The sequence below is a fragment of the Meleagris gallopavo genome, chromosome 22, assembly GCF_000146605.3.
Source record: "Meleagris gallopavo isolate NT-WF06-2002-E0010 breed Aviagen turkey brand Nicholas breeding stock chromosome 22, Turkey_5.1, whole genome shotgun sequence".
NCBI classification, from domain to species: domain Eukaryota; kingdom Metazoa; phylum Chordata; class Aves; order Galliformes; family Phasianidae; genus Meleagris; species Meleagris gallopavo.
Window position 1 is genome coordinate 7,542,039 of NC_015032.2, and position 13,931 is coordinate 7,555,969.

At 39.7% G+C, this 13,931-nt stretch overlaps 2 protein-coding genes and 1 long non-coding RNA gene across 3 annotated transcripts in view; 1 reads left to right on the top strand and 2 right to left on the bottom strand.

The window, feature by feature from the left end:
- The window catches only part of HRH3 (histamine receptor H3), a 5,589-nt gene extending 5,373 nt beyond the window's left edge, over window positions 1–216 (bottom strand). The window contains exon 1 of the mRNA XM_010722498.3: window positions 198–216. Coding sequence (XP_010720800.1) covers window positions 198–216 — 19 coding nt within the window. The remainder of the gene's footprint in view (window positions 1–197) is intronic.
- On the top strand, window positions 90–13,897 carry SS18L1 (SS18L1 subunit of BAF chromatin remodeling complex). The gene is made up of 10 exons (XM_010722431.3): window positions 90–952; window positions 2,008–2,092; window positions 2,887–3,031; window positions 6,737–6,934; window positions 7,901–8,065; window positions 8,963–9,064; window positions 9,469–9,561; window positions 10,341–10,460; window positions 11,258–11,385; window positions 11,590–13,897. Exons 1-10 carry the CDS (start codon window positions 804–806, stop codon window positions 11,614–11,616), a joined length of 1,212 nt encoding a protein of 403 aa, XP_010720733.1. The 5' UTR covers window positions 90–803; the 3' UTR covers window positions 11,617–13,897.
- LOC109370768 lies at window positions 1,417–6,496 on the bottom strand. The gene is made up of 3 exons (XR_002121172.2): window positions 6,035–6,496; window positions 3,133–3,236; window positions 1,417–1,542 (listed from the first exon to the last, which is right to left on the bottom strand). It is a non-coding gene; the product is annotated as an uncharacterized LOC109370768 (long non-coding RNA).
- Window positions 13,898–13,931: the final 34 nt, after the last annotated feature.

Here is a 13,931-nt window from a genome sequence, read left to right on the forward strand (position 1 = left end):
AGTGGCTTTTTTTTTCCCTCTAACCTCCAGGTTGGCTGGGGGTAGGGCAGAATTTCTAATTCAGAGATTTGTACTTAAAAACACGACTGTATCCATAAGCAGAGGACAGCCAAATATCTTCATTTTGATTTTCAAACACTTTCCTTTTTTTTCATATTGATGAACTTTATGGAAGCTTTGAAATGGTATTTCTTTACCAGCAATGTGTAAAAGCATTCCCTATCTCAGGTGCATTTGTTACTGTGTGACTTCAGGACTGTTTGTCAGTGTTGGTGGGCTGCTGGCAGTGATTTGCTGTTTGCAAAGCACGGTGCTGAGCAGGGGACTTGTAGGCACAGTGACTGAATGGACGTTCCAGTTCAGTGTAAGAAATGGAGCAGTCAGAGAGGGCACGTGCTGGGCTCATTACAAATTCCCACTAAAGCCAGATTTTTTGAATATTCTAATGGCATTGAAAAACAAGAGTGTTGTTATTTGTATATGTAATATAAAAGCAGCCTGTTTTTATTTATTAAGTCAATAGTCTTTCAAAGCTTTAGTTATTCCAGCAGCACGGACCACCGGAAGATAACTGGTGTGTTGGAAGTCAGAGCTTTTGGCCACACAGCAGTGACGGCGCTGCTTTAAAATGTTCACCAAACAGCAATTTTAGGACAGTGAACTGCATTTTCTTGTGGGTGGTAGAGATCAGAACTCGGGGGCCCTCTGCATCTCAAGGTCAAGGACTGTGCTGTCATGTGTAGATACTTGGTCATATCCCAGAGCAAAGTGCCCAGAACGCCATCTGTGGCTACGGAGAGCAAATGTGGAGTATCACAGAAACTCAGGTCTTTAATACGATTCTCACATGTTGTGATCGTGTTTCTTTTATGCAGATGTTAGATGAAAATCACCACCTAATACAATGTATCATGGATTATCAGAGCAAGGGGAAAACTGCAGAATGTACTCAGTGAGTATGATGAGTTTCGGGCTGTGTTTTTGGAGTCCTTTTTCTCAGGGGCTGTACCATACCAGTGCTGTCCACTGATCAGTGAGAAAGTGCTTGGACTGATTTGTTAGATTTGCTTGCATTACAAACTATATATTGTTCTTGGGATAGAGGGTGTTATTTTTTTCCCCAAAGTATTTGAGAATTTAGTATTTAGAATATTTTTAACAGATTATTAATTCTGGAGAACCATGCTAATGTATTCACCTACTGCTTGGAAATTAAGCTGTTGAAGATTTTGAGCAGTAAAGGTCACCTAACCTTTCTGCAAAGAAGGCAATACTATGGGACTTGTGTGCATTTGGGAGGAGATGACCAAGTTCCACGCTTTTTGTACTCATTTCACAACCTTGGCTTCATATTTGCCAGTTTTACTACTTCCCACACATTTTCCCCTTATCAGAAGAAAAAATCATGCTAAAAAATACTTTCTCTTGCCTTCTTCTCAAACTCTCCAGGTTTGACTCTTCACTTTCCACTGTGGTACATCTGTAGTTTGCTTTTGGATGCCCTCCTGTTCTTCCTTATGAACTTTTCCAGTTCATCGAGAGCTGTGAAGAAGCAGAAATGGTTCAGGTGGTGCTTACTTGAGTAAACACTCCAGTTAAAGCACTCTTGAAAAAATCTTGTTCTTCTCAGCTTGTTGGCAGGGCAAACAGGTTTTGGGTTTTGGAATTTCATTATGAATAGGACCCTGATTAGACAGAGGAAGAATCTGTGGCTAATTGTTAAAGCTGCTGACCCAGTGTCAGTTCTCAAAGAAAGCCTGAGCTCCCAGCTGCACAGTGCACTCCAAGTGCTTGCAAAGAAGCGTGTACTTTACCTCCTGCTTCCCCTGAGTTTACCTGTTGGTAAAATGGGTGTTGAACACACTGTTGAAAAGCACAACAGCACAGTTATAGGGCAGTATGATAACTTTGCTTTGACAGATGTAAAGTGGGCTGATGTAATTTAATAAACTGGAATTTTCCATGTTGTTAACCCTTTCCAAATAAGCTTTGCTCCTTATTCTGTAGATACCAACAAATCTTGCACAGAAACCTCGTTTACTTGGCAACAATAGCAGATTCTAACCAGAATATGCAGTCCTTGCTTCCTGCTGTAAGTACCAATGCTACCACCACATATATTTACTATGGCAGAAGGAAATGTGCTTTGGTATAGATACTGATCACTGTCAGTAAACCTTTTTTTTTTTTAAGTGGTTGTGTAGACCACCAACCAAGTGCAGAGCTACTTCTACTGCATTTAAAATACATTCTTTCAGATATTTGTGTTAATATCTGTCTCAGTGGCCTAATTTCTAAATACTGGAAGTGATGCAGTGTTACATATCTGAACAGGACCCATTTGTTCCAGATTCATTATTCTTTGCTTATTCGTAGTGTATTCTTTACTCAGGAAAAAAAAAAAAGCCACTATTTTATCTCGTTTAGTATTTGGGCATTAGTTTGCTTTTAAAAATTGAGTTATTGCTGAACTGGTTGATTTTAGAAGTATCCAGCATAACACAAAATGCACAATAGCTTTATGCTTGGCAAAGGTCAGTTTGTCAACACTCAGCTGTGTAGTGTTTGTGAAGGCATTTCACCACAGCAGTTACTTTCAGTCCAGTCCAAATGAAATGTATCTAAGTACAAAGGAATAGGCACAGAAGCCAGCCTCTGTTAGAAGCACAGCTTGGAGACCTTTGCTGTGCTGCCTGCTGGCTTCCCCGTGTCATGCTGAATGTCATTCACACATCCTAGTCAAATGAAAAAAGGTTTGCTCAGAAAGCGAGGGAAGCACTTACTTACTTGAGGCAGTTTTTAGTCATGCTTGGTCTAATTTGAGGGTGATTATTTTTCTAAATAAAACCTAACAAAAAATTTGCTTCTCCTCCTTGTTGTTTGCAGCCACCAACGCAAAACATAAACTTGGGCCCAGGAGGAATGACTCAGAGTGCATCCAACCAGTCTCTTCATTCACAGAGCAATCTCAGTGATGCAATCGGGACGGGCCTTCCTCCTTCCTCCCTCATGCAGAGTCAGATTAGCAATGGTGAGCCTTGGTCCCCTTTGTGCTGCTTTGCTGTTGCTTGGCAACAAAATCATTAATGCAGAAAATACTTACAGAGCTGTAAAAGACCTCTCCTCACTCACCTTTCAGGCAGATGGGGATTTCTGGGACAGTTGAAATCATCAGAAAATGGCTACAGTCTGTAATGATGTTGGGTTCTGCGAGGCCTCCAGTCTGCTTAGTAATTCTATAGGAGAAATCAAAAACAGTTTTAAAAATGTCTAATGAGAATCACCAAGATGCCTCCAAGTCTCTAGTTAGAAAAATGATCTATTGCTGTCTTTTTCTCTTGAAGATGGTGGGGCTGCCAGGGTGAAATGGGATCGCTTGCATGACTAACTGCACAACCAAGCCTTTAGATTGCAAAGCTCTTCTAGGATAGATTTCTTTTGGAGAACAAAATGGTGTTACATCAGCCTTTGTCCTCTACAGAAGCTTTCAGGGATCGTACTATGCAGCCAAAGAGTCTGCACAGACATTTTATATGGATAAGACAAATATATACATTTGTCTGTTTCTTTGGTTCTTGCAACTAAAAAGAAACTAACTGAGATTTTTTGTTGTTGTTGTTGTTTAGTTTGTGTTAATACTCTATAATATTAATAATCATTTATTGATTTTGTACTTCATGGTTATTTAGTCAGCTCTTGTTTATGTGGGTCTTTCCCAAAGTGAGAGAGAGAGAAAAACAATGTCTATAAATAGAAGTATCTGACTGTAAAATCACAGACCTTGGCAGGAGAACTCAGGAGCAGATGCAAGCAGTGAAATTACTCCTGAGTTTTTAGAAATCTATTTGTGGTCAGGCTGGTAGGACCTCTTGAACAAATGGAGGAGGTACCTACTTTTGTACACTTCCAGCTGTAGAGAGAAATTTATCTGTGCCACCTTTCTGAAAGATTTATTAACTAGTGTAAGTATTATACTAAATCAATCTGAACATTGTTTGTTTGGTTGTTTTTTTTTACTCAGAATCTACATTTTCAGTGTTATTGCTGCTGGTTTTTTGTATTTTCCTTTGCTTCCCAGTTCTTTACAGCAATGTAATGCTCACTAAGAGCCAGCCTGGCAGTCCTGCTGAGTGGCATCACTTGCAGAACAGAGGTAGGCAGGCAGTGCTGGTGCACACTCACCTCGTGTGCCCCCAAACCAGTGCTAACAGCCTGAGCTGGGCGCTGGGAGCAGCTTACTCTTTGTCCAATGCTCTGCACCTGCATAGTGCCAGGTTGTTAAGAAAGTATCGCTCCACTGGAGGCTGGTCTCAAGACAGAGCTGCTCTTCAAAAGGAAGGTGTGACTGAGAATGCACTGGCCTGCCTCTCCTGGTGTGCTGTGAGTAGCCTAGGTAACAGCAGCAGTGATGGCATGTGCTGCTGCTCTCTGTGAGAATAGAAGCCTCCCATCCCAGGCCTGGGGACACCCACCTGGGTGCCAGCCCCTCCTGCTGCTGTCTCTGTGCCAGCCAGAATTGAGTTAGCACCTTAAGCTATCCGGCACCCAACCCTCATGTATAGATAGGCTTTGAGACTGAGAAATTATTTAACATCAGCCAGTGATTATTGGACAGCATTTTTTTGGAAGTTAGGCATAAGTATGCACAAGCAATTATGAATGTATGGGCTCCAGTTCTTGTGAAAATTTTTCATCTGAAGGAGATGAAAGTCTGTACTGAACAGGTACAGCATTGTTAAAGAGGGGAGGACAAGGAAGAAGACATTAAACTAGTACTTTTTATCCTTTATTGTCCTCACACTAGTCTTTAGAGGAATCATCTCTGCAGGACAGTCACTAGGCAGTACCCTAAATATATGATAATTACCAGCAGTGGCCGCTAGGTCACTAATGATAACTAATGATAATTCTGCCTGTAGGGACAGGTTAAAAATCAACCCACTGAAATTTCAAATAATCCAACAGCCACAAGTTGCTGATTCTTCATGCCATGGCCCTGCAGGCAGAACTCGTAGATTCAGACATCAGCTAAGAGAAGCTCAGCTGCCTCCTGACAGAATGGGGTCCAACTGGGAATCCTCACTGTTCAGAAATCATGAATGAGGCCTTTCAAAGAAAAACTCAGCTCCCTTAGATTCACAAGAGTATGAAAGAGATTCAATGCTTTGTATTTGCCTTATTGTTCTAGTATTTTTATTTAAATACATTGGGTCATGCTGTCGTATTTTCCCTTACAACCATGAATTAGCCAAACTTTTTTTTTGGGGGGGAGGACTTTAAAGAAAGCCCAGAGTCTCACGTTTTCCCATGCTAACAGGGCAAGATTTACTGTGAGCTTTACTGTGAGCCCAGTTTCTTTCACTCAGTATCTGCAGATGCCATTCAAACACCACATGGTTTTGTGTTTGTGCAAAAACAAGTATCAGCTTTAGAAGATACCCAAAACTCTCACAAAACACAGAGCTGGACCTCTGTAGCAATATGTGTATCTCTGGTTCTGCAGATTTCAGTAGAAATAGCTCTGTTTGTTTGCTATTAGAAATGCTGCTTGCTTCTCTCCGTGAGAGGAAAATATAATAATCAGCAGCAACTCTTCTGCTTTTGATGACTAGAAATATCATTAGGAGTAGTTAATGAGGTTTGCAGTAGGAGAATTAAACATTTTTTCAGAGGCTGTAGATACGCTTAATAACCAGATTGAAATATCATTATCTAGACATTGCAATATAATTTTGTCTCTTCTAGGGATCCTGCTTGTCTTCCATTCTACCTAAATTAATTTGATAGACAACAATACACAGCTGAATTTAGATAGGCAACAATACATGCTATCATAATTTCTACAGTATCAATACACAGTGAAAACAACTTTCCAAAACTCATTCAAACTATTTACAACAACTAATAACAAAAATCAGGACCAGATTTTCCTTATTTTTTGTTATCCAATAACAACAGAATTAAAAAACAAAAAACAAAAACAAAAACAAAGCAGCACACTGGCAGGTAAGCAGAATGCTACTCACATACTCACAGTGCTAGGGCAGAGATGGAGCAGCCCAGTAATTATGGACAGTGATACTGCACACGTACTGTAACCAGTGGTTATGATGGCCACTTGCAAAATATGTCTTCAGAAAGTCTGAGGCTGTTTCAGTCAAACTTCCAGAAAGGGAAAGACAAGCTTGTCCTCTTGGTCCTCTGAGGGGAGGCCCCCTAGTGCTTTTTAAGCCTGAGTCACAAAGTGCAGTTGGTTGGAGGGGAGATGAATGAATGAATGCAGCAATGTGCAGAGTTTATCAGCCACCATTGTGCCTTCCTATTGTCACCATCTGTGTGAATGGGGTTAACAGCAGGACAGGAGGAAGGAAAGAATTTCAGAAGGCTGGGATATTTCCAGAGTCTGTGTATTTTCTGAAGTATCTGACACTGCTGGCATTTGCGAATTTCACTGCCTGCAAGATATGTGGAAGCCTGTGAGGAACTGGTTATAGGCCACAGCTGCTGATTTTTCCCTGCAATTCTTACAGCTAGATTTGGCAGGCAGGAAGAGAAACACCGCTCTGACTTTGCAGGAAGCAGTTTTGTCTGTCAGTAACAGAGAATTTTAATACTGAGGATTTTTTTGTTTTGTTTCGCCTTACCGTATTTTAGAAAGGCCGTGAGGGCTTTAATGTTCAGTGTACATTGCTGATAATAGCACAGATTTTCTTGTTGCTCTCTTTAATTTTTCTAGGTCCTAATCACGTGCCTATGCAGCAGTCAGGCCAGAACACAATGCCCACAACCTCTCTGAGTATGAGTGTCAGCAGTCATGGAACTGGGCCTGGTTATAGCCATACAGTGCCTGCATCTCAGAATGTGCCAATGCAAGGCCAGGGGTCGATAGGCAATTATGTCTCTCGAACAAACATCAACATGCAGTCTAATCCAGGTAAAGTCCCTCTTCCTCCTTCTGGGCCAACTCGACGTTTCAGTGACCTCAGAGGTTTACCACACGTGAATGTGTTCTGTAAATATTTTCTGTAAACAGGGACAGACATGCAAGAAGAAAAGCTTTAGGATGTCTCTGAATGTGTCCGGCTGCAGAACAGTTTCAGACCTGTTTTAACTGACGTTGACTTGTCACGGTTAACAACAAGGGGTGGAAAACAGTTAAAAGAGTGGCAGCCTCTCTGATAGGCCCTGGCAGCAAATCTCACAGCTGTGGGAGGGATTGGAAAGCACCTTTATCCTATCTGAAGGAGCCTGCCAGCCAGAGTATTGCACATTTATCATTTATACATTACTGCTACATTTTTATGATTTTATTGTGATACTTAACACTGCTTGAAGGGCATTGAGAGAGACTAGCAGACAGCTCTGAATTTGTCTCTTGACCAGTAAAAATGATTGCTGCTGAGTATTGAATGGGTTGTCCAATGTTAGTTCTCTCAGAAATATAGGGGGCAAATCAATCCTAGGATGTCAGTTTATTTAAACTGTATAATCATTGGATATATAATGAGATGGGATTAGAAAAAAATAATTGATTAGAGAACAAATAGAGCAATGAATGAGTCAGAAAGAACTGGGAACAAATATCAGTTTTTATTTCTTTAATCCTACTGCAGTAATGATTGCATTCTTTTTAAATCAACTAGCAGAAATCAAAGTTAGATGTGTTGTCAAATTTGTGACTGAAACAAATGGCAAGAACTGACCGTGTAATAGCGTCCTTGTTGGATTACACTGAAGAAGAGCTCAATGTATAAAGTAGGAAAACATCTCCCCCTGTGGAAAATTCATAGAATGACCAGGATTTTAGTAATTTAGTTGAACGTTTTAACTTGCTACCAAAGAGACTAGGGAGAGAACCATCATATCCCTTTATAAAACAGATTTTCCATGTACATTGCAGTCTCCATGATGCACCAGCAAGCAGCAACGTCACATTACAACTCGGCACAAGGAGGGAGCCAGCATTACCAGGGGCAGTCCTCCATTGCCATGATGAGTCAGAGCAACCAGGGCAACAGCATGATGGGTCAGCGACCAATGGGGCCCTACAGAGCTTCACAGCAAGGTGAGATCTGTGATGAGCTTACTGCTGGTGGTAGTAGTAGTTCCATGAGATCACCCTGTGGGGTAGGCAGGACAACAAGATTTCCAAGTCACTTTTATGCATTAGGAATCCCATATGGAAAGAAAGGAAATCTGAAATGCTGGAAGTACCATGACAATCAGAAGAACTTTAATCTCTTTTCAAGTTTATTTAACTATTTCAGGTATTTAGAAATAATTCTGTCTAAAAGAGACAGAAAAGAAAAGATGAACAATTTGATATACAGCTCACTGAAGTAACTGGAAACCTTTTCATTTCTTTTGAATGGTATTGGATCAGCCGTAAAATGGCACAATTAACAAGGAACTCATTTCTGCAAACAAGATAGAGTGTGCCAGCAATTAATAGGAAAAATTAGGCCAAAGCAAGGAAAACACCAGAAGAATACCACCATGCTCTAACACCTCTCTGGAAAAAGTTCTAAGAGGTAACAAAGCTGCTAGACTGATTCTAATATAAACTGAATTTTGCTAAGAAACAAATTAATACACTAATTGAAATATATTTAACTCTAACTATGTTCATGAGCATGGAATACATTCCTGTGCTTTCTAATATCTCAGATTAGTAGATCTACATCACCATTACTTTTGGTATTGCCATACAAGAGAGTGGTTTTAGGACTTCTATTACTGACAGTTGCATAATTTCAATTTCAACTAGCTTTGTTTTCTAAAAGTACAAAGTTGTTTCCTTTTCCCAGTGAGCAAAACATCTTTGAAACTGCTCTCAACATATATAGCCTGTTTACTTATCAAGATGTAAATACTGTTCTCTTAAAAAAAAAAAAAAGAAGATAAGAACAAACATCATTCAGTTGTCCATGGGCTCAGTGTGCTCTCTCATCTTTGCTTGCAGGTTCCTCACAGCAGTACATGGGTCAGGAGGAATATTACAGTGAACAGTACAGTCATGGACAAGGCTCATCAGAACCTATGAATCAGCAATATTATCCAGATGGTAATTCCTCTGTACTGTTGTCACTGTAGTGCTGATACAGTGTAGACCAGCACGACTGCCACATCCAAAGTCATGGCAAACACATTAGGATTTGTTTCCACTTTAAGTGTTAGAACATCCTAATCCCTCTGCCTGGAAGCAGCATACAGACACGTACATATTAGTGTACACTGCTATCAAACTGCTTCATAAAGGGCATGAAGCCGAGTTTGGATTAGTATATGCTAGTGATTTATCTGTAGGTGTAACTTCCTTGCTACATACTCAACCTCCTGTCTTAGGTTGGGTTATTTTCTCTTAGCCCCATTTTTATGCATAAGCAACTTCGTAATGTATGTATTCAACAGCATATATATATAGTTATATTAACAATGTATCTGTTAAATCTTTGCAATTTCTTACAGGACATGGTGATTATGCCTATCAGCAGTCATCCTATACTGAGCAGAGCTACGACAGGTCATTTGATGACTCTACACAACACTATTATGAAGGAGGTAGGAAAATATCAGGAATCTTTGTAACCCTTTAGCCCCCTAAAATACTAAGGAAACAGCATGCTTATGGAAATGTAAAGTATGACTTGCACTGCACACATTACTGAACTGCTACTTAGCTATTATTTAAGTGTCCAGGAGACAAAATTTAGGTATTATACCACTGCTATACCAACACCATTATCATGCTGTGTATGCAGCATGTCAGTACCTGTATGGTGAGGTAGTTACGCAGTGCAGCCTTGAGGGATCATTGCTAGCTTCTGCATAGTCTCATGTTCATTAAAAAAAAATTATCCTCAGGTGTAGCTAAGATAGAATTTCACTCTGTTTTGTTAGGAATGGAAATTCCATTGTAGTTGTTTTTAAAAATCAGTAACAACTAAATGTGTTGTCTTTCTGGGATGTATGAATAAACATCGTTATCTGGATCAAAATACACTGGGAGGGCTTTTTGAGAAACCAACTGTTTACCCTGGCACCCTTTTCTTTATGGTTCTGCCTTTTTCTTCTGAAACACTTTAGCAGAAAAAAACCCTTTGGGGAGCAGGTTGCTTATTCACTGGTTTAATGATGTGTATAAATAAACGACTCCCTCCCATTCAAAAGAACTAAAAGTCACTAGAGAAATAAACTCATCATGACTGGTGAAATGCAAACATCTGTTTCCGAGAAGAGTGCCTGTCTATGAGCTCCAGCTCAAGGCTCCTCACTAGAGATGGAACAGAGGAAGATCTGCTACAAGCATAACCACACTGTGTCAATTTTTCCCACTTTAGGAAATTCTCAGTACAGCCAGCAGCAGGCAGGATACCAACAGGGAGCTGCACAACAGCAAACATACTCCCAGCAGCAATACCCGAATCAACAAAGTTACCCAGGACAACAGCAAGGATATGGTAAAGCTGCCACTGGTCAAGTATTTGCAGTACTTAATCTTGATGCTTCCATTCCTCACCTAAACTATGCTAAACTATTTTATTGATTAACCTTGGTCATGCACAGACTACAACTAGCCAAACAGCTTAGCATGAAAAGAGATTGGGCAGTAACATCCATTAACATAGCACTGCATTCCAAACTGTTATGTTAGCATCCCATTGCTTTCTTTCTTGATAACTTGAGAAAGTTATAAAGTACTCGTGCCTCATGTTGACTGGGAGGTGTTGGTAGAAGGTCACTGCATGGATTCTCATGCCTCCTACACATCTAATAGTTTTGCAACTGACATAAAAACAATTCAGACAATCCAAACTGCCATCAACAATCCAGAGAACCACTACTCCTTTGCAACATCATGCAAAGGTTTTAATCCTTGGTGAGGAAACAAGGTGAAAAGAAAAAATGTGGAAGTGATTTGAACATACAGCTAACACTGTCACAGGGCTTTGGAACCTTTCTGGTTGCCAGAGCAAGGTTCCTCACTGTCATCAAACCAGGTGTGAACTGTTCACTGGTCAATTGCAGGCATCCTTGGTCTCTGGAAGAAAGAAACCATTTCAGGTTAATCATTACAAAAAACAGGGGCTGGAGAAAACAAGGATATTCTAAATACTAGTTTCAAGGCAAGGGACTGCCTTGCAGTATATACTCGCTAACCTTTCTTACCCTCACGCTTTACATTTTGCTAACCATAAGAACTCCCTGTAACAAATGGACTCCTATTAATAAATATATATAATAAATGTCTCCTCAGGTCCTGCACAAGGAGCATCTTCACAGTATTCCAGCTACCAACAGGGACAGGGGCAGCAATATGGGAGTTACAGAGCTTCTCAGACAGGACCATCCGCTCAGCAGCAGAGGCCTTATGGCTACGAGCAGGTAAATTGTCTAAATTTCTGCTATAAAAAAGCAGATTTAGCTGTTAGCTCTGCACGTAAATCTATCTGGTATTTTGGTGCAGACATATTGAGTGGATCTTTCAGAATTTATAAACCAGCAGAAAATTAACTCTCTGTTTATAAATCTCTGATATATTATTCTCCAACATTTATATTTCTCTCTCTCTCTCTTTTTTTCCCCTAGGGACAATATGGAAATTACCAGCAATAAAAGAATATGATCCTGTGTCAGATTCATTTCAATAGTATTTCCATCTTTTGAACTGGATGTACCGGCAGTTTTGATTAATTGTAATATGTTGGTTACCCCTTAGCACAAAGCAGCGTCTGTATGTGAACAGTGTTCATTTCATGCTGGATATGAAGCAGTGCACTACTGGTAACAAGACAATGCTTTAATGGTTTGATATTTGGTGCTGTGTATAGTACTGTATGTTGATACAACGCAGAAGTTTTTAATTTTTCCCCAATTCTTGATGTTTCTAAATAGCTTTAGGATCATTTGATCACAGTTGTGCCCCATTCTGACAAAATGCCAGGTTATTCTGCACTCTAACTAAATACGAAGCCATTCAGTCATATCTCAGTCCAGGAAAGTGTCCTATGGTAGGTTATCAACCTTTTTAAAACTAAATGCATTGCAGGTTACCTGCCAGCCCCTGAAATCCATTCACTTCTTAAGCATAAGGGAAAGATTTCATTCCTTATATGAAGACAGTTCCATGCTATAAAAATAAAACTGCAATTTCTGCAGTACCTACTGGGCAAACTACCCAGGTCTTATCATTCAATAATCTGCGTAACTCTATTATTTCTGTTGTAAAAGATACAGAAAGATGATCAAAACCTATATTCAAGGAAATGCTAATCTCTAGTGGCACCTTTTATATATCCACGTAAATGAAGGTATTTCTGTCATGGAAAGAAAAACAGAAAGAAGTTCAGAGATCTGCAGTGTCATCCTACTAGATGTCAGTATTGCTTCATGTGGTGCTGAGAAAACATCTGGCAAACTTTCAGTCTTAAATATGCTACTCCAAATTTTATAACTTGCACATATATTTTCATGCCAAATTCCACAGGCAGGTGGCTGGCATCTTTCTTTATTTCTGATTCTCCCATAGCCCTTACTGAAATTTTCCAGCAAGAATTATAAGCATAAATATTGTCTTTTTTATTATTATTATTGTTGTTGACTGTATTTATGCTTCTTTACAGTATTTTTTTCTCTTTAGCTTAACAGAAATAGTTCAGAAATAAAGTGGGGGTTTTTTGTGTTTTTTTTTTTGTGGCAGAAAAGCAACCAAATTCAGCTTTGATTGTGAAACAATATTGTGCATATAGAGGGGGAATTATTAATGGGATCAACTGGTGAGAGAATACATATAGAGGGAGAATCTAGAAATATGAACTAGAGGTATGTAAAAGCCAGTATGAGCATCTGAAGTCACTTCCATTCAGTTTTATATGTCCCTATAGAGTGTTGAATAAAGCGCTTATGAAGTGCTTCTGTAACTGACAAATGAAATAACACATTCAGATTTCTCTGTGGTGAGAGTAGGATGGTTATAATCAATGAGCAGTTTTTAATAGGAGATTAATTGGAAATTTATGCTGTAAATTTACCTTTTGCTGTAGGATTTTTGTTTGTTTAAACTGGTATACTTACAGGATTTTGAGTTCTACCACTTTGTGTTTTGAAAAACCAAGACCACAGTAAAACAAAAGATCTCTCACATCAGTTTGTCTATTCCTGTAGAGAAGTCTTTAAGTGGACAGTTTGCTATGGGATGTTGTCCAAGCACTGCCCTTGCAACATTAATGCTTTCATTACTGATAAAACAGAAGGCGTTTTCAGCCTGTCCTCATTTCATGCATCTTTCCTGCTGGTGTTTTCATACAAATAAGTACTCTCAAATATCAAGGAATGGAAAGGAAGTAGGTTTGTTTTCTTTACGCTATATTAATACCACAGGTAGCCAGAGTGCAATATTGCTCTTGGCCAGCCTTTTCCATGGCTTTTGAAAGTGCTGAAATACTTTGGAGAGAATACGAACAACACTTGGAACGAAGCAGCAACATCCCACCAACCTGAAATGTCTTACATTAAGAACTTCTTGAATGTTGTGTATATAATGTATTTGAAAGAGCACTTTGGAAATAGTTTGTACATTTATTTCCTAATTTATACATGATTTTGGTGTTAATATTTCTAACTGTTAATAACAAAAATGTTTATTTAATGTGTTGTCCATTTTTATGTATCGATGTGGAAACAACGTGATGCCAGCATTTTGACTTCTTTCATTAACTGTAACCATTTTCTGTTTTGTAATACAGAATGCTTGGAAATTGTTTAGGTTAAACGTTATCTGAAAGCGAAGTTGGTGGTGCTTTTCTTATGGCGCAGACTGAGGGGATCCCCCTCACAGCGCACTGAAGGGACGCGCGCCCCGCTCTTCCCGCGCTTTCCCAACGGCCGGCGGCGCTGCGCTACGCATGCGCACCGCGCGGGGCGGGGCGGGC

What these genes read in the sequence shown, in the direction of transcription:
- SS18L1 (XM_010722431.3), top strand. Translation starts at nt 804, where the DNA reads ATGTGGAGTATCACAGAAACTCAGGTCTTTAATACGATTCTCACATGT. An exon ending in TGCAGTCCTTGCTTCCTGCT is followed by an intron (nt 2,093 to 2,886) that starts GTAAGTACCAAT and finishes TGTTGTTTGCAG; the next exon opens with CCACCAACGCAAAACATAAA. An exon ending in GGCCTTATGGCTACGAGCAG is followed by an intron (nt 11,386 to 11,589) that starts GTAAATTGTCTA and finishes TTTTTCCCCTAG; the next exon opens with GGACAATATGGAAATTACCA.